We start from the raw sequence: 20,047 nt of genomic DNA on the forward strand, positions 1-20,047 counted from the left end.
CCCTAAACGCGTGTTTTAAGACCTCAAATATGAAATTATGAACGTGAAAACTAAAAATATTTTATTACAAATTATCAAAATTATATTTAAATTGAAATTAACCTTTTCCTAAACTTGTTTTTATTTTGAAAATGTTTTTATTTTTTTCACAATTCAAGATCAAAGCTTTGAACTTTCAGTTTCAAATATATATATATTTTTTGGAAATTGACAAACCTTTTGGCCTTGATTTGGCTCCATTCACACAGACAATATTTTCCATGTAAACAGTCTACTTATTTACAATACATCCATGATTTGCGCCGAAATTCCGTTTTAAATAGTTTGTTATTAAAGGAAGTGACGTAACAGCGGTTACATAACACTTCCTGGTGACCGTTGCTACAACAGTCTGCTGCCGCCTCTCCTGCCCCCCACCAAACATTAACGTGAACTAGCTAACTATCACAGCTACTTCAGTCGATAGTTTTGATAGATTCCGTCAGGAATAGAAAAATGGCTTTTGTTTCACACAGTCAGAGGGATACAAACGGAAGTTACACCTTCTCTAGTCGACCCAGACCTGTAGAGACCCGCTCCAAATACCGAGAACCCCCATCTGAACGGTACGCCTGCTGCTAAGCTAATGCTCATGCTAACTGATAAGGTTGTTTTAACTAACTAAGCTGACTGAAGGCAGATACACCCAGCTATCATGGCTACATCGCATTATTTACTCTGATAAACAATGTTACAGATTTATACTTTGAGCCTGCAGCGACACTTTTATTCTGCTGCTTTCAGATGCCTTACACAAATACAGTAACTTTGTACCCTTAGCAAACTGGTGGTATTTCTTTAAAAAACATGGGGAAAGAGGCAAATAGCAACTTGGTAAGTAGATTTAGAAAATTGTTATTAAAATGTTTGGGAAACAAATTATAAATAAATTAAAACACTTTTTCCAAGTGATTTCCTTTTTTAAAACTTCTTACCACAAAATGACTTTGGTAGAAGTTAAAGTAACCTATTAGAATAGTACTTGAGCAAAAAGTCTCTGATATATGCTGTACTTACATACTGAAAGTAATTATTTATAGTCAAGTCATTTTTTTTTTGCAGGACTTTTACTTGCAATGAACACTATGTCTTACTTTTGTAAATATTCCCACTACTTTTTCAATATTGCTTAACTACCAAATAGCAGCATGGTATCAGCACATCACCTTGGACACGGATCAGCATATCGTTAAAGCTAGCAAGTGCCTAGCTGCTAATTAGCTGACTGAATGACTGCTATGTGTTTTTAATTGCCAATATAGGACAAACTGTAACTATGGAAATATTATGTATGACCGTCGCGTTGTCAGAGGAAACACATACGCTCAACACATCATACCAACTGTAAGTATGAAACATTCATTTTATTGTGCCTGATTCCTGTTAGTTTGTTTTTATTTCTGTCACTATATCCTGAAAATGTGTGTTTTCATCCAATTTTGTCAGACGGCTCAGCCAGACCCTGTTGAAGCACAAAGACAACGGGAGATTAGGAGGAGAGCCATTGCTCGAAAACGAGCCAGGGAGCAGTTGAAACCCAGGACTCCAGAGGCCGTGCAGGGCAGGACACACATTGATGTACAAACAGGTAAGGCCTTTCTCTTGATATCCTCAGAACATTTTCATTTAGTACTATTCAGTTATTTATGTCCAACGTGTTAATGGAAGCCACGGCTGTTCTGTCACGCTTTCATCTTTCAGAGCTTTATCTCGAAGAATTGAGTGATATTATAGTGGCTACAGATATCGAGAGCCAGACTGATGCCTTCCTGGACAAACCAGCAACCCCGCTCTTCATACCTGCCAAATCTGGCAAAGATGTTGAAACCCAAATAGAGGAAGGAGAGGTATGTGATAGGAATGCACAATATTGGATTTTTTGCTGATATATAACAACTCATTTGACTGATATCCAATCTCAATATTTTTAATATTTTTCTCTAATGAGTCCCGTAACATTATGGAAATCCACCAATAAATAGATGGATGCCCCTTTTAAATTATTGTCATGTAGGACATTAATGACAAACAACATGTACAATCTTTGCAGCTTTGATTAAATTCAAGCTAATATTTTGTGTTGCGAAATGTCAGACCACTTACTGTTAGTATCCTTTGCAGCTGTTTGACTTTGACAGGGAGGTGCAGCCGTTGTTGGACGTCCTGGTGGGTAAGACGATAGAGCAGTCTCTAGTGGAGGTGATGGAGGAGGAGGAGCTCGCCTGCCTGAGGGCCCAGCAGAGGGCTTTCGAAGAGCTCCGAAATAATGAGCTGGCAGAGGTGCGGCGGCTTCAAGAGCAGGAGAGACGCCACAGCGAGGAAAAGGTATGTAAATGACACTTTTTAGGAACAAGTCTTTCCCAAAGCTGGAAATTCAGTTAAAACCAGTGATGCCGTTTAGACATCAGTCCTGAACACGCAGCTGAGATCGGGCTGTTTCCTCAGATTCTTACATCAAAGATTGTGACCCTACATGGCCACACTGTTACCTGCCAACAGTGGTGGTTATTTAGTACAGATGTCTGTATTACTGTGCTTTCTCTCTGCTCGTCTCACTAGTGTGGGGCGGTGAAAAGGTCATGTCAGGCGCACCAATAAGAATATGAAAGAAGAAGTATCTGAATCCTTGCCTTGGTCCAGATCTTTGAATCCTCCATCGAGTTTGAATTGCCTTAAAAAACGGAGTGTAGGAAGTTGGCATGTCTGTCTGATATCAGGCCGTCAGAAATCAGTAACAGCTGATTGGCTGTTGTCTTATGTTGCCAGGGAGACACATTCAAATATGATCAAACCATAACCATAGTCCTCATGAAGCAGATCATCTATGTTTTTGAGCGTAAAACTTTTAGCAATTTATAAGTAAGTATACTTTTTTTACTAATTTTAAATTAGGTTTTTGCTTATTAAGTTAAAAATATTTCAGATAGATCAGATTATTTATTTATCCCACCTTGAGGAAATTCACATGTTGCAGCAGCTTGAGGGTCAAAAGCAAGACTAAACAGGGAAAAACTGATTGAGTGCCAAAGAGGATGAAAATACAACAAAAATACAGAATAGATAAAAGCAAGCAAACAAAACTTATTTTATATAGCACTTTTGATTCTAAGTGGAAGCACGAAGCACTGTGCAAAGTGTGAGGCACAAGTTGCAGCCAGAAAACTAAGCCAGCAACATTTATATAGATACTGCATATGTCCATGATTGATAGTTGTTTAGGATAACTGTAATACACACGTGTGTGTAGTATTTTTATAGTAGAAATATAGAATTAATAATATTTTTAAACAACGATTGGGAAAATATTGCATAGTAGTTAATTGCACAGGAATATTACACAGTACAAATTTAAGGGATATGTAGATATATGTGTAATAATATATGATTCTGAATACATAGAATAGCCTGAGGTAAAACAAGTGTACAGTCGCTGTCATGTTGTAAGTGTTGGGTGATGAAAACAGAGACACCAACAGAGTTACGTTATCTTATGCTTTTGTTTAAGAGTCTGACTAATATACTGAATACTGAATTTGAAACCAAGTTTTTTTAATGCTTTAACTAACTGTAAGTGAAGCAACATCAGTGTGGTGTTGCGCGCCTTTTTAGGAATGATATCTATAAAATTATCAGTTTTTAAATCTTGTCCCTATCTGTTTTGCTACGAGTTCATCGCTGTGGTATTTTTGTATTGCATTTCCTAGAGAACATTTGTTAGTCAGTGTGTCCACACCATGTCCCTCTTTTTTTTAAACATGTTTTTCTGATTTCCTGTAGGTCGTGGTCACTTCTTCATCTGTTCAAAAATGGACGGCTATGACCACTCAGTTTAATTATTTCAAGCAAACCACCTGTTTTCATGATCCTAAAAAGCATCTGTTGTTGTGTGCAACAGGTTTTGTTTTTTTTTTATCAAAGAAAGAACGACCAAACACCATCTGTTTGGGGCAATAATTATAGCAGCTTGGATAAACAGTGGTTACTTTGCAACACTATTTTTGTTTGTTTAATAAAACTTCTGACTCCAGGGGCGCAGAGTTGCCCAGCAGAGGGAAGTGTTGAAGAAAGAAAGAGAGACTGCAGAGAAGATTGCTGCCCGGGCGTACACCCAGCAGTACTTGGCTGACCTCCTCCCTGCAGTCTTCACCTCACTGAGCAGCCACGGTTACTTTTACGACCCCGTGGAGAAAGGTCAGCTTTCCTCTGCTGCTTTGCTCTTTCAGCATCAAAAAACTCAGCTCTCTACCTTTCTAACACACGAGGGCACTGCTTCACATAGCTGCATTAAATCCAACCTGTGGTGTAATCTGTGATCAGTAATAGATGATCTCATTGATACTCTTTGCATGAAGTTTTTGATGTGAGTATTTAATCTTTAACCTTGTTGCTGATTTCCAGATATTGAGACTAATTTCCTCCCGTGGCTGATGGCAGAGGTGAACAACAGTTTGGAAAAGAGATACACAGCAAGAGCACTGCTGGACAGTAAGAGAATACAGTATTGTTTCTTCTGTTGTTTAGAAAAGTGTTTCTCAAATGGGGGTATGCATTCCTTAAGGGGTACTGCAGGAGGTATATGAGTTGTTTTTTTTATTTAAAAAATATCAGTCATGCATAATTCCTTACATAATTCTACTATAATTATTTCTATGAAAATGTAAATTTAAGTTCGATAAGCCAAATTTTCTTTGCAATATTTCTAATTTCAATGCAATTCCGGCTACTTTTGTTTTTTAACCACCTTTGCATCATAATTGTGTGGAGGTATGTGTAAAAGAGTAGTGTTGAAATTTCCTCCATCTCATCAGGGCCCAGATCTCCCTGGTCTCCCTGTGAAATGTGGGGCATTTAACACTTATTTTCCTGCTTTCTGGTGATTTTTTATACACAAATTTGTGCCTTTTCTGCATCAATTTATGGTGTAACTATGTCTATATTGACTACTGGAGGAGGACTTTTGAAGTACAGCTGAGAGTGCCATCTAGTGATGGAAGTACTTAATGTCAAAGGTATTGCACACAGAAAAATCATGTCTCTCTGTTTCTCTTTCAGCGATCATACATGATGTGGCCCAGAAGAGACTGGACAGGTTCAAATAGAAGGAAACACACTGATAAGGACTCACAGGGAAAATTTAAGGGCATGAGTGCATTCTTGAAAATAAAATGTCTTTTTTCACTGACTAATCCATGATAAATTGTCTCTTTGAGAGCGTAATACTAGTGTTTATGTTATTGTTTTTATTAAGAACCTCTTGTGCAGTAACGATTGTTCTATGATCCCAAGTGATACATTAGTTACTTCAATGTTAATGATAGTTCATTCAAAGGCAGTTTTGTATAACCTTTTATACGCACTTTTGGAGTTATTCTTCCATCAAGGACTTGTGTTGGCAGTTTTGATGCAGTTAACATATGAAGCAGATACGTCATTGAGCTTGTGGGGTCATTTTTGACCTTTGAAAGTTTTTTTTACAGAAAGCTTCTTTTCTGAAGCTTGTGGCCTTCGTCAGCAGCTGGTGAGTTTTTTTCTTCTGTTGTGAGTGAATATTTCATGGCTACATTAGTCAAAGAGATGGCCATCAAACCCACTATGGTCCAGTTGTAATGTCAGAGGTCAGAGCATCGCAAAAAAGTGGGTACAAAAAGACTTGGTGAGCACTGCATGCAGGGATTTGCTGTAAATCCATAATCTGCATTTCGCGCTGTAGTTCCTAAACACTAAAAGTTTGCTGTTCATTTATGTTTTCAGCTGCAGCTTTGAACAACAGCGTTATCATAGTCTTTGTCACTGACCTAATTTTTGCGATAACCAGTCAAAACAACCTTTTTCTCCCAGGCGTGCCGTGTATTTGTCCATTTTAGCACTCATCAGAAGAAAATGCTGCCTGTTGCCTACCACCAAACACAGTAAACCAAACAAATTTGAAACCCTGTTTAATTAAGAAGAATAAGTCTCAGAAGGAGAATCAGTCACAGAAGAGGTGAAAAACAGGCTTAAAGGAACACTTAATACTGTATATATATAGAGGGCCATTCAAATTGCCTTACTTTGAATTTTATCCATTTGCATCTGGCATTGCTCTGCAAACAGTTCACGCAGATCCCCCCACAGCCAAATTCAACTATGTTTTGCATTTCTGCAGACAGTCTCTGTATTCTGCTAAATTTAACTCACCATCCAAATAAAGCAAAAAAAAGAGAGATGAGATGATTGCTGTTATATAATTTTCATTTATTTTTAGTCAAAGTAGGTTTTTTTCTGTCGTGTGTGTACTTTTTAAATTTTCTTCCCCACATCATTAGAATTTTAAGAAACGTAACTGATACATAAATATATCAGTAGACATTTTTATTAATATTATAATTATTATTTTTGTTATTGTGTTTTATTATTTGTAGTAGTAGTAGTATTTTCAATGGTCCCCAAAACTATTACAACCTGCTTAGAGAAGGGTTTATGACGATGATTGCGATAATGGCCGGTTAGGTAGTACAAAGTTGTTTGGAGGGACTCTCACATCACTCTAGTCTCGTATTATGGTGAGAAGTAGGTCTAACCTCCGATATATACGGCTCTATTTTAATCCCGTCACCTCATTGGTCAGCTCACCTATGACGCCACCCCCTCACTCACTTCCGTGGTTCAGTGCAGGGCGGATGACGCGCGCCTCTCCAGTAAACTTTAAAAGTTGGTGCTGTAATGTATCACCGCCCAGGACAGGTGACAGCTCAGTCTTTATTCAGCTGACACACGAGGATTACATTTATTTATTCAGCGTCATATTTTAATGACAGATACTCCAGTAATGGTGTTCTCATTCATTTGGTTATCTCAGCTGAACCGATTTACACAAATAAAAGCACATTATTTTTTAAATAAATCATTTCCAGACACTCAGAAAATACTGAGCAGAATCAGCAAGTTAAACTTAAAGTTAAGATGAATTGCGTTATTGTATATGTAGTCAACTGTGTGTGTTTAATGTTATGTCATTTCATAGTCCGTGAAAACCAGAAACTACATTTAAAGAATGAAAGTTTGATTCAAACAATAAAATCTTCAGACTAACTCCAAAACAACACAGAACACATAGGTAATAAAACAGCAATTTACTCTATTTTATTTCATTTATCCATGACAGCGACATAATTTTAAGCTGCAGAATCTAAATTTACAAATAAAATAGACTAATACAAAAGCAGATTTTTTTTTTTTACTTGTACCATAGGCAACTAAAAAACGGGCTATGGGTGAATATAAATTTTCCAGTATTGAAAATTATAAATAAAAAGTAAAAGTACGTAAAAGTATATTATTGGGACCAAGGACATATTATTTGGCACTTATACTGTTGGTTTTGATCTTTAAAGTAAGGAAACTGTCAGTCAAGTAACTCTTAATTTACATTAAACAAACATATTTATTTCCTCGAGATTAGACGTAGCCTTTATTGTCTTGAAGTAAAAGCCATTATGCTGTATGTATTATAATAGCAACCAGCAATATCAGTGGTGTGGTGGTTTTTGATGAGGTGGCTGTAGGTAAATGGTTACTGAAGGGGAATTGGGTATACTCTACATAGGCTATTCCAGTGGCTTTTAGGCCTATATAGGTGTAGATCTCACAGCGGACACATCCTCCTTTTTATTTAGAACCTGCATTTGCATTAGCAGTTCATGAAATGGCCACTTGAGGCTGGCTCCGAGTAAATCTCCATAGACCCCCAAGTTAAAATGCCCAACTCCATCCATCCATTTTCATGACAACTGCACATGGGGGAATTTTTATATAACTCACCTGTTTCCATTTTATAAAACATTAAAATTATACATTTTTAAGGGTATGGCCATTTGGATGACAGGCTGCAGGGGGCTGCAACAGTATAATAGTCAGATCCACTCCTCCCTCCTCCACAGCTCCAACCTCTTGTCCAAATATGGTCACTTCTGCTTTCTGTTTCCATGCCAACGATCCCCAAACATTATTCTCTGACTGATGTGGTTATAAATATTCACTACATAACAGCCCCTCTGTAGGTGGGGGAATACCATCTTCAGTCAAAATGTCACTTAACTCTGTGAAACCTGGGCAAACCTTTCGATCAAATACATAGGAAAAATGCAATAACAACTTAAGAAGAAATGACCCAGAAATTGCAAAGAAAATTAGCCTACCTGAACCCCCCCCCCCCATTATTCCTCTACTAATTACTCATTGCCTTTTCCCCATGTTTTTGAAAGAAATTGCACCAATTTGCTCAGCGTACAAAGGTCTGAATACCTGTGAAAGGTGTCTCAATGAAAGAGTTGATGATTCAGGTTTGAAAGGGTTAAATAATGATGAAACTCCTTTTGTTTGTGGGGGGCAGTCCCTCAGAGTCCCCTGCAGGTCCCCGGACCCCGGGTTGTGAACCTGTGCTCCTGCCGGCGTCAGCAGGAACAGGATCAGCCCAGCGGGATGGATGAGCGCCATATTGCGCCTGGCTGCACAGAGGGAGGGGAAATCTGCTGCTGAGATCTTCAGACGATCATCTCCAAACCTCATCAGCTGCGGTAAGACCTTGAATAAGTGGATGACCTGTCTGTTGTGCTGACTGCAGCCCGCATTACAGCAAACACAAGACTGTGCAGAAACACACTTTTCACACTTAGTTCCGCGCACTTTCTGCTGCACGAAGGAGACAAATCTGACAACAGGTGTCTGTGGGATTACAGTGAGGATGAGTGCAGCACAGAGGAAGCTCCCGCACAAAGGACAACAGCAGGCTATTATTACAGAAAAAAATATCCCGAAGTGTAATGTTTTGACAGTTTTAGTATTTGTTTTATTGTGAAGTACGTGTACTCCGGCGATCACAGAGGTGGAATTTCTCGTTTGCTGGGTTTGAATGGTTTCACTGTCACTGTGGGTGTGTTCCCAAAACATAGAGGCAACCCTCCTGTGGAAATACACTCTGGAAATGATTAGTTTCTCACATTTTCTTCAATGTAACAGCCTCCAAATGTTGTATACGACTGGGGCAGTGAACCTCATCACCTGTAGTTAATGTAACATTGTGTCTTTGCCTCTTAAAGCGACTTTGTGAGGCGGTGCAGACCAGTTAAATGTGTAAATGGTTTCCATTAGTCTGATTTGGGGTGTAGGCTTTGTTGTTAAGGTTAGACGTCTAAATAAAAGACTACAACAGGGCAGGGTGGGGACTATTACTTTATCATAGCTAGTGGGTGAGGCACGTTGAATACCATATTTAACCTGCCTGGCGTATGGAAGATGTGTCAAATTAAAACACAACTACACGACTTCCTGTAATACATTTCAGAATAATATAATTCAGCACAACAACCACTAAAGGATAGGGCTGGAATAAACCATATGGGAATGTACGCTGTTAAAAAAAAGATATTGATACATATATATATATATATGTATAAAAGATACTTGATGGATTTACATGTTTTTTTTAAGAGAGATATGCAGTAGGTCTTTAATTATACTATGTTGTAATGTGATCTAACCATTCTTATTGATTTAAGGATTAATCATTAAGTCAATAGACAGAAAGCAAATCAAAATTTGATGTTCATTAATTTAGCATGTTTGATCAGTCCAGCACTTTTAAGCTCATCATCATCATCATTTTATTCACAGGTCAAAGAAAATAGTGGTACAAAATAAAATACAACAGGAAAAAACATGTGAAAGGGACACTCCAAATAAGCTAGCTAAAGCTTTTGGTAGGGCCCTAACAATAGCACCTAAAATCTAAAACAAAACAAAACAAAACAAAACAAAAAACAAGCAAATGAAAAGAAACACTACCATCAAATACAAAACAAACAGGTCCACACATTCAAGCCATAATTTAGTAAACGTTGGGCTTTTTATTGATTTACAAAAATGACAAACAATTATTCAATTACCAAAGTAGTGGCCAATACATTTTCAGTTGTGTGACTAATCAAATAATTCAACTATAGACTAATTGTTGCAGCTCAAAGATGTTTAAGGTAAAAAATAAAGGTTTACTGTGGTCATGATTAGGGGTTGACAGATTCTTGGCATGGCCAATTATCAGGGCCCATATTTGGCAATTTGCAGATCGTCTATATCGGGACTTTATTTTATGTTCGCCAATAAAATGAATTAATGAAAAAGTGTGCATATTACACTCAACCAACACCAGGAAAGGCAGTCAGCTATGCATTGCAAAGAAAGTATCAGCATGGGAGGAACCTTTACTTAGTAAATTATTTTTTATTTACATTTTCACTGAACTTTATAAAAAAAAGTTGCAGGGAACTTGCTGTATATAATAAAGATAAGCCAAAAAAAGATAAACTTTATTACTTTATTAAACACACTTAAGACACATTCAAACTCACAAAGTACAGACATAAAATAAAATAAAATAAAATAAGATACATATAAAATATGTAACGGAGTGTCTGTTTCATTTTGTCCAGCATGGTTATTGCAGAGAGAATAAAATATTTCCTGTAGATGTTTTAGATTTGTTGTGGAATTTTTTTTTCTGATGTTGAAAGTTTCAGTTTTGATGAGACATTTGCCAAAGGGAGTTAAACAAAGTTTTGTGTTGGAGTTTGTTATATTCCAAATTCAAAATTTTGACAAAATGTGTTCATTTTTTATTGCAAATACATATCGGTTATCGGTTGACACCTAGTCATGACTGGGGTAAAACTCCTGATGGGATCTCTAAAGCAATAATTACTTCTCAATGATCAGATGCCCAGACTCGTGCTCTTATACTGAAATCCGCAGCGGGCAGCTTCCTGTTTGTGCTCCGTCCTCGGTTCGTCGGTGTGGCGGTGATTCATCCTGATGACCGTCCCCCGAGCTGCTCTCAGCCGGGTTTAAGTAACGCCGAAGTGGCTGAAACTTGTTTCTCTTCTTTCTATCTTTCCAGGAAGGCACACGGAGCACAGGTCTCTTCTTTGGAAACACTTTTTTTATTTTACAGTTCAAGGAAAAGGACAGAAAAATGCCCAAAGCGGTGAGTAACTTTAACCGTTTGATTTATTGACATTTTCAGTCACTGCTGGTTGTATCACTGCTTTAAGTGAGCTCACTGAAACATGACAGGTGACGTTAACGGGTGAATAAACGTCCTAAATTCAATATAATCTTACGTTTGACAGAGGATTTCCCCCACATTTTCTTACATCAAACTAGCTAACTAGCTAATTTACGTTGGATTAAGAGCATTTAGCTTTTTGGTCAACTGTCAAATATTTGGCACAGTCAATGGTAGTATGTTGACACTAATGCTAAAGTTATTCAAAATACTATATTAAGTGTGAAAATTTCATTTCATTTCATTTGTCTGAAAGGTGATGGTTTTTAAATTGTGACATTTTTTTTGTTTCTAACTTAGAGAAACAAATCTTGAATAACTTCCTGGGAGTGACGGTTGTTAAAGTGATGCTATCAAAGTTATTTCTTCAACTTCCAAGCTGTGTGATCACTGAAAGATTTATGTCAGTTTAATTACACGTGTTTAACTTGTCACTTCTTATAAATCCTCAGTCAGTGAGTCAGAGACAAAACACAGGTCTTTAATCTTAAGAGGAAAACATTTATAAACTGAATAACAGCTTTCACAATGTCAATTTTCACTGGATTGAATGTTTAATCTTGTCATAGAAACTGACAGTATCTGTAGAGTCTGTGTTAAAGGGGAATGCAGCTCAAATCACATGCTCGTCTCATATCCTGGGGGTGTCCCATGTGTTTCAGTTAACATCATCCACTTTACTTTTAAGCCAGAAACAAGAATTGCGAGACAGGGACTGTTCTTCATTTGTTCTTCATTTGTTCTTCGTTTGTTCTTCGTTTGTCTGGGATGTGACTTTGTTTATTTATTTATTTATTTATTATTTTTACCCTCTCCTGAACTACAAATACATTGACCTTAGCCTCTCTGAGTGACAGGCAGAAATTGCATGGCCATCCCTTCACAATAAATTAGTTATTAGATTTTAAAGACTTTCCCACTGATTTCCCACTGAAGTGAAAATTTAAAGACGAAATCCTGGAGTTGCAAAAAGCCTTGGTTTTTCACTCCTGTCATGCATGCTGGTAAGTTAGTGAAAACAGTTTATTTTGGGCCAAATTTTGTAATTTGACATGTAGAATAAAGTGATTTTGGTGAAATATCACTTTTTTTTGCTCAGATTTGGTCATGTTTTTTTTTTTGTGATGGAAGTGGTCATTGTACATGATGTGTCAAATGACCATCGGAAATTTAAAAAATCCAACGATGACTTCTGTTTTACAGTTTCTGGCTATGATAAATTGTGTAATTTTGGCGATTTAAAAAAATAAAATCTATAAATTGTCTGCAACTATCTCTCATAAATAACTAACAGTCCCTTATACTCTAGCCTGGTTACAGTGTAGGTGGTCATAGTCACAGGATCTTTGACATCATTCTCTATAATGTTGAACACTTGTGCAACATCATAAACAAGGGGGGTGGAAAATGTCTTGTTTATGTCCTCAGGAGTTGGTCTTGAACACAGGGTCCACTCTAAGTCTCTTGAAGTCATGTTGGAGTCTTGGTTAAAATGAGAAAAGGTGACTTATGAAATCAGTGGCTTTTCATTATCGAAAAAGCAAAACAGAAGACAAAAAGAAAGAAATATTTTTTAATGGAGATGTCCTACATATTTAAGCTGGTCTTTGCTCTCAGTTATTCTTGATTCGTTTTGCCCCACCCCAGGGATCACATACTGTACAGTCGCACATGGAGCATGTCCCTCGCTCAGCTCACTGTTAGGAAATTTCAGCCTATGTGAGTTTTGAAGTATTGAGACAAATTTGATGCAAATCTGTTGGACATGGTATGAATGAAACAAATTTCCTCTCTTTTAAACGTTTCTCTATCCTCTGTTCTTAACTGAAAAAGCAGACTAGAAAGTCCATAGACACCGAAGACACACAGTTATTAAAGTTTCATAAGAAAAACATGTAAAATACAAACAAAATTATAAATATTTCAGTTAAAATGACAAACAGAGAGGCATAATTTGCTGCTGAAATGCTGCTCAGATCATGACAGAGACATGCTGCTGCTGAACAGAGCGGCGTATTGTGATGACAATGACTAAAGCCCCGGTCAGTGTCATAAAGTGTGTTGTCGGTTTGTTTGGTTGTCAAGAGCGTCTCCGTGGAAATGACATCATTACTGTCCGATAGCGGCAGCACACTGAGTCCTTCCGCCACAAAACAGCCTTTTTAGACGTTGCCATCAGGCTAAAATATCAAGAAAAGAATACAAGCCTTTATTTTAAATTTTATCCTCTCACGTTACTGACTGTTTAACATGTGGCCTCATGAGTCTTTGCATCATAGCAAAAATTTCAATAGGACACTAAGTACATTTTAATTAAGTTTCTCCTTTGATGCTGTTTCCACCAGAAAGCTTCCCTCAAAGTAATCCTGCAGATGCTGAGTTTCACTTTTAGCCTTGGTGATGTATGTAAATAAGGGCTTATATTTTGAGGTCTGTGAAAAGTGTGTAATAAGATTACCAGTTTGATGAGTGTCAGTGGCTCAAGCCTTTAGTCAGAAACATATTGTAGGAGGAAGGGGACGGTGGGATGATGGAAAACACTCTAAAGCTACCGCAAGGCTACGGTATCGCTAAGCCTGTTAAACTTACTGTCACATATGACAAAGAAGAGCAGAAATATTTCACATTCATAGAGAAATTATTCTGCGCTTTGGCTTAAAAACTGACTGAAACGATCAAAAGGTGATCATAATAGTTGATTAATTAATTGATAATTGCAGTTACAGTTTAATTCGATACCCATTCGTATAGTATCTTGTTATTAAACATGACATAATAGTGGAACAGAGATATTGAATCCATAAATAAATGTCTTACCTTATAAAACTCATCTTGTTTTGTGCAGAAATTTCAGAGAACCTTCTCAAAAGTGTCAGTTTGCTTGTACTTTCATTATCATGGCAATATTAATTTTCAGTGGAAACTGATGTTAACGGACTATTTGTACCTGTTGTTAACTGATTATTTACTTTCTAATGATAATATAAATTGAATTAAAGTTGAGGAAAACTTAATTGTCATTAAACCTGTAAGACTTTTATGAGCGACATCAAGTTTCTGTTTTTTTTTTAATTTTCACCCATACAACATTTATGAATAATTGGAGAAAATGCACAAAAATGCACCTGCATCTCCAAGGCAAGTGATATGAATTATACATTTTTGGGTGTAGGATACCTGTCATATAGTTTACATGATGTCCAAGATTTAAATCCAGCATTATGATCACATCTCTTGTCCTGACTGTCTTTCTTTTCTCACCACTAATTACTACAATGCAGTGCCACCCAAAAATCTTTAAAACTGAATTTCACGGTTATAATATCACTTTTAAAGGTTGCTTTAAAATCAAATGAGGTAGAGCAGTCATGCAGACTTAATCCAGATTTATAGAAACGTTCAGGAATTTATCCGTAGAGTAGCTGTAGTCCCTGAAAAGCAAAGATCAAAGAGGACAAAAGTGCCAACTTGCCTTAAACGTGATGCTAACTGGCACAGAAACCCCCAGGCAGTCTGAATTATTTCTGCTCAGATACCTGGCCTCATATCAAACATTCCAACAATGTTTGGAAAAAAACCTTTTCTGACAGAGGACCGAGACGCCCTGCGGCAGGACGTCGGACCAGATTTGAGGAGTAGTCACTGCTCCTGTACTGTGACTCATGTTTCACTTATCTGAATGACACATTGTCATTCACACAAGTAAAGGATAGCGCTCCTTGGCTCTCCCAGAATCCTGTTTCCTTGCAGTCACAGCCCAGTGACAAAAAACATACAAGTCGTGGCCACAATCAACATGGGTGGGTGTTGCCTTTTAATATCCAGGTCTATTGTTAGTATTTGTTCCTTTTAAATAATTGATAACTCAGTCATGACTGGAACGCCCTCGAGACCTGATTCACAAATTCAAAAAATGTTCAGGTCCTTAAACTCTGATTCTTCAATTTTGTTTATGTACGCAATCTTGACAGAGCCTGTGACTTACGAGATAATGTCACTTTCTAAAATAAAGGACACAATGAACCTGTTCTCCCTCTACTTGTTGTTCTACTTCTCTAGACTCAAATAGTAGCCATCTTTTATGGTTATATTACTCTGAGACCATTTCAGTGGAATCTCCATGGTGACTCTCATTGCAGACGGCTCTTGTAAAGCCGTGTAAACTATGCAGAGGGTTAAATATTGAATGGTCTTCACAGAAGAATGCAGTGCAACCTATTCACAGTTTAACTACCGAGGTGATGACCACCTCATTTCTTTAACGTGACCCACAGCAGCTCCTTAACCTCCTCATTGAAAGACTTAAGGAAGGATATACAGGCCGTGATTATATGGGACGGGGAAGGCGGGTTGGAACTAGGAAGTATTGAGCGTTCTTGAGGAGTGCCTCTATTGATAAATTTACAGAACAGTACCTTTTCTGTCAGTTCATTTATTGTTGAATTGATTAGTTGACTCAGCTCTCAGCAGTAATGATTACCTCTTAAGTGTCCCTTGTTTCTATTTTATATTATTTTATATGTGGAACCTGGATGTTTAAGGTGAACTGGTTAATAGGATAAAGTTTCTATCTTTTGCATGGAATACTGTGATTGAGTTTTTCTAAGAGTTAAGAGGATCACAACCACTCTCATGTCCTTATGTAGCCATCAGATTCAGAGCTGGTAGCTTAGCATAAAGACTCTGAACAGAGCCTTTGAAAGCCTTTCAAAGGTTGTCTCCGCTAAAGCTCACAAATTACCACATTTTGAAACACACGCGGTGAAAACAATATTAACCATTAGGATGATGTCACAGCTGGTAAAAATAAAACTTGCGCATTTGGAGAAGTGTTTGAATTAGTTCAACCCTGGTTATATTTAATCATTCAAAGCACCTAAACATTTATCAAGTGGGTCTTCCAGCTTCAGCGTTTCATTTGTGCTTGCCATAATGTTATTGACTCACACGCCAATATGCCTGTTGTGCTAACCTCGCGATGCATTGCTTACGACGTACAACTCAAAGTTTCTGGGTGGAACTAGTGCTTGTGAAGATTAGTCTCACATCAATCTACATACACTGTATTCTGTGTGTGGCTGCGTTCACTGGACTGTGACCCTTGTAAAGCGACGATTCAATGCAAATATACGAACCAGTGCAGCCCGTAGACATTGTCACCTTTACTCTTTGTTTTTCGTATAACAAGTTTTGACAGTTCAACTCTAGCTGTTTCCAGTCTTTAAGCTAAGCTGGGCTAAAGGGGTGCTGGCTGTAGCCGTACAGGCGTGACATGGTATCAATCTTCTCATCTGACTCCTGGCAAGAAAGCGAACAAGAGTTTTCCCCTGAAAATGTTGAACTATTTCTTGTAAATGTTTTTTTTTTTTTTTTGATATGACAAAAAAAAGTATTTTAACATGTTTCATGAAAGAACCAAGAAATCCTGCATGCTGTTGATCACATTTCGGTCGTCAGTACTGTAATCTCCTGTTTTTACTGCATCACCTGTGTTACCATAGAGCTCGTGTTACTTGTTTTGTTATTGTTTCTTGGTTACCAAAACTTTCAACCTTCCAGCAAAAGTGTGAAAATGTGTAAATGCATTGTCAGATTTGGGAACCACTGCTCCTGTAGCTGAAATGATTGAGTCAGTTACTGTTATGATTCATGAGGCAGGGGTTTATATGGTTAATATAAACGCCCATACTTTCCTCTGACTAAAGTTGCTCATTGTGGAACTCTGGGTCCTTGCCCGGTATATTTTTAGCATATGTGTCATGTTTTCTTTACCGCTCTGAATGGCCTCAGTTTATTGTGAGTTACTGTCGGAGGACTTACTTTGAGATCAGATATCACTCACTCAGTGGTTTCTGTTGGCTTGTCTGCTCCACACATTCACATATTCCGTTCTCTGCTGCTTAGGGTGTGTTTCTCTAGGTGCTCCCTGTGTAATGGCTGTAAATGTTGACTATGATGTTGAATGAGGTATCCCAAGTCTGTCAGAGCTACTGCTGTCAAATCATAGAATTGCTTTTTAGACAAGTAGCAAAATAACACTTTTATACAGCAGTTTCTGATCACTTCTGCTGCAGTTTTGTGGTAGTTTTGGTAATCTGGCTCCGCTGGATGATGATAGCGAGGGGCTGCTGGGGCTCTGCAGCTGAAAGGGGATCTTTGTTTGCTGTGTAAAGTAAATGCAGTGCTTCCCCTCCTTCCACCTGCATTTTAGCAGCGACTCAAAGCTGGTATAAACTGCCCCGTTGGACTCCAAAAGTTTAAAATTGTATGCACATGTGACACTGCGGGACAGAGCTACAAACGCTATGTCCAGGGTCCCAGCGGAGCCGTAAAAAGTCTTAAAAGCCATTGAAGTCATTATTCTAAAAATAAGGCTGTAATTGGTATCAAAATGTCTTAAAGTAGTCTTTCAAAAGTCTTAAAAATACAAAGACATTGAAAGTAGGATGTTATGGATTGCTTTTTTCTGATGCTGCATTGTAAAGTTACAATATAATAACAATAATAATAATAAATATTACATTTAATATGCCTTAAGCTGTAGGAATCCTGATGTCAGTTTTGATAGTAAAACAAATTTTTGCCTCGCCACAGATCCGGGGTCCCTAAGTGAGTCTGCTACTTGAAAGCAGGAGACACGTGTGAAAAAAAACAAAAATGGTGCATCCTTGAAAATCCACTGTCTAGACTACTGTGTTCTTACAATATCCTGGATAGTGCTGTGGTGAGGCTCTTCCCATCCAGCGCTGTGATTGGATTTACCCTCTCTGGAGGATTTAAGCCTGACAGTTAGTTGCTCAGCCTGTGGAGCTTCATAGGAACTGGTAGAGCTCTGAATCACCAGACAAGTCACTGCTGCAGCCCAGACATCCCCTTTCCAGTGGGCGTCATTGAATTTGCTCTGTGCTGCTCACAATGGACTGGAGATGAAAGATGTCACTGAAGGGCTCTGTTAGCAGGCCTTCTCTGTGTCTACAAGTCTCTTTGTGTCATTTTCACTGAGCATTAATAAGTTCAGTCAATACTTTGAGGGTCTTTTCAAAACCCCCGCAAATACCATTTGACATTATGCCCACTGAGAAAAAAGTCAGTATGTGCATGACCTCAAAGCAGCTATTGTAAATATCTTTGCATTGTTGCATGGCCTTTGTGTGAAATTCAGATGCCGTTTGCTGATTACTAATCAACCTTACAACACAGAATATTGTTTCCTTCCATTATGGGACACTGTTGACGTCAGCTCTCATTATTCTTTGCAGTCAGGCTGTTTGTAATGGTTTTGAAATCACACATTAATCACTGGGGTGGATCACTGTAAGTGGACATTAAATCCTCTGTTCATAAAGCAGGTTTCAGTTAGATGGACCACCTCTTTTTGAATGCTTAGGCCACTCTGATTAATGATTAACTAGAGAGCTGAAAGGCGTGCCTTAATTTTCTGTGAATGGGAGTGAATGGCTGAAGTAGCTGCTTTATTTTAGTCTTTCTCTCTTCAGTGTAGCCATACAGAATAACACACATGGTGCCTCTTTTTAACTTGGTAACTTGTAAGTACAGTTAGCCATACATATACCCCTTGAAATTAAAAAGTTGGAGTCAGTACTGAATATTCTTACCAAAAACACCTCTGATTTTGCAGCAGAATCCCCTTCAATCAGCCCGTCTGGCTCTGAGGAAGCAGAGATAAACACAGAGCCCCATATGTTTACTCTGCAAATACACCCCCTTACCAAACACACACACACACACACACACACACACACGCAAACACACTCGAGCAGTGTTCAGTAGTCTGTATAAGCCCTCACCTATGAGAACCTCTCCGTTGCTCTGGGCCAGCTTTTGAACTCTCTATTCTCATGTTTTTCCACAGGTCAACGTTCGCGTCACCACCATGGACGCTGAGCTGGAGTTTGCCATCCAGCCCAGTACCACTGGCAAGCAGCTGTTTGACCAGGTACAGTGCATATTGGTTCTGTATTGACATCTAGCATCAGTGTTGACCTATAAATATGTTATCAATACTCTGCTTCAGAAACAAAATGGTGTGGAAATGAATAACAATTTCTGAATAAAGTCATTTTATAGAAAAGATTAATGCAAGGCAGCTAATCAAGGCCTAGTGTTATTTTTAAAAGCAGATACACAAATACAACAAGTAATTTTTAGAGTTAAACGAATATTTACACATTGTAGGAAATTAGCATATGCGTTTTCTTGCTGAGAGTTAGATGAGACAGTTTATGCCGCTCATGTCTGTGTAGTCCCTTTCACACATGCACTGCAAACCTGACATTATTTAGACATCACACGGAGGAGAAGTCAAATGTCTGAATCTGTTAAACATTAAACTGACGTCATCCAGCCATCTCCTGGATATAAAGTCTGTGTAATGTCTGATGGAGCCTGAATGTACAGACATGACAGTGGTAAATCCTCCAGTTTAACTCTTGGAAAGAAAGCAAATAAGCACATTTAGCAAAGGTTGGGTGTATTTTTATGTATAATTAAGCCCAGGTATACCCTGCTGTTACTCTATATTTCTAATTTAGCTGTTAATGCATTTTTCATCATCTAACTAACTGGAATGTCTGTGAGATGTCTGTGTTGAGAAAGGAGAAAGTGTCTGCCCTCATTATCATCTCCCCAAAGCTCTTTAGAGTCATTACATCCAGGTCTGAAAAGTTATCTTGTACAGAAGAGATTACAGGAGCTTTTGGCTTAAAGGGTCCTTATCAGTCTTTGTCTTTCTGCTGGGGTTCAGGGATTTTAATAAATAGTTTGCTGTGATAAAAGATTACAGCTTAACATGAGTGAACACATTTATCTTGTTTTTTATTAATCAATGCGACTATTATTTACTACTATTTACTCTATTATGTACTACTAAGTACTGATTCATGTTAAATC

At 37.9% G+C, this 20,047-nt stretch overlaps 2 protein-coding genes across 3 annotated transcripts in view; both read left to right on the forward strand.

Annotated features, from left to right (window-relative positions):
* Positions 1-368: 368 nt before the first annotated feature.
* On the forward strand, positions 369-5,229 carry rsph3 (radial spoke head 3). The gene is made up of 8 exons (XM_042503741.2): positions 369-605; positions 1,302-1,383; positions 1,486-1,627; positions 1,741-1,886; positions 2,161-2,364; positions 4,068-4,230; positions 4,438-4,524; positions 5,092-5,229. Exons 1-8 carry the CDS (start codon positions 496-498, stop codon positions 5,136-5,138), a joined length of 981 nt encoding a protein of 326 aa, XP_042359675.1. The 5' UTR covers positions 369-495; the 3' UTR covers positions 5,139-5,229.
* A 3,246-nt stretch (positions 5,230-8,475) lies between these two features.
* ezrb (ezrin b) overlaps positions 8,476-20,047 on the forward strand; it is a 46,256-nt gene continuing 34,684 nt past the window's right edge. The window contains exons 1-3 of one of the 2 annotated variants that reach the window (XM_042503520.2): positions 8,476-8,594; positions 10,970-11,056; positions 19,011-19,094. In XM_042503520.2, coding sequence (XP_042359454.1) covers positions 11,045-11,056; positions 19,011-19,094 — 96 coding nt within the window. In that variant the 5' untranslated portion in view covers positions 8,476-8,594; positions 10,970-11,044. Of the gene's footprint in view, positions 8,595-10,880; positions 11,057-19,010; positions 19,095-20,047 lie in introns of those variants that run through there. The other variant, XM_088089722.1, reaches the window with a different exon arrangement.

The sequence above is a fragment of the Plectropomus leopardus genome, chromosome 16, assembly GCF_026936395.1.
Source record: "Plectropomus leopardus strain MGB_pleo_1.0 chromosome 16, ASM2693639v1, whole genome shotgun sequence".
In the NCBI taxonomy this organism is placed as follows: Eukaryota; Metazoa; Chordata; class Actinopteri; order Perciformes; family Serranidae; genus Plectropomus; species Plectropomus leopardus.

Coding starts and splice junctions, on each gene's coding strand:
- rsph3 (XM_042503741.2), top strand. CDS start 496: ATGGCTTTTGTTTCACACAGTCAGAGGGATACAAACGGAAGTTACACC. Junction 2,365..4,067: donor GACGCCACAGCGAGGAAAAG/GTATGTAAATGA, acceptor TTCTGACTCCAG/GGGCGCAGAGTTGCCCAGCA. Junction 4,525..5,091: donor AGCAAGAGCACTGCTGGACA/GTAAGAGAATAC, acceptor TTTCTCTTTCAG/CGATCATACATGATGTGGCC.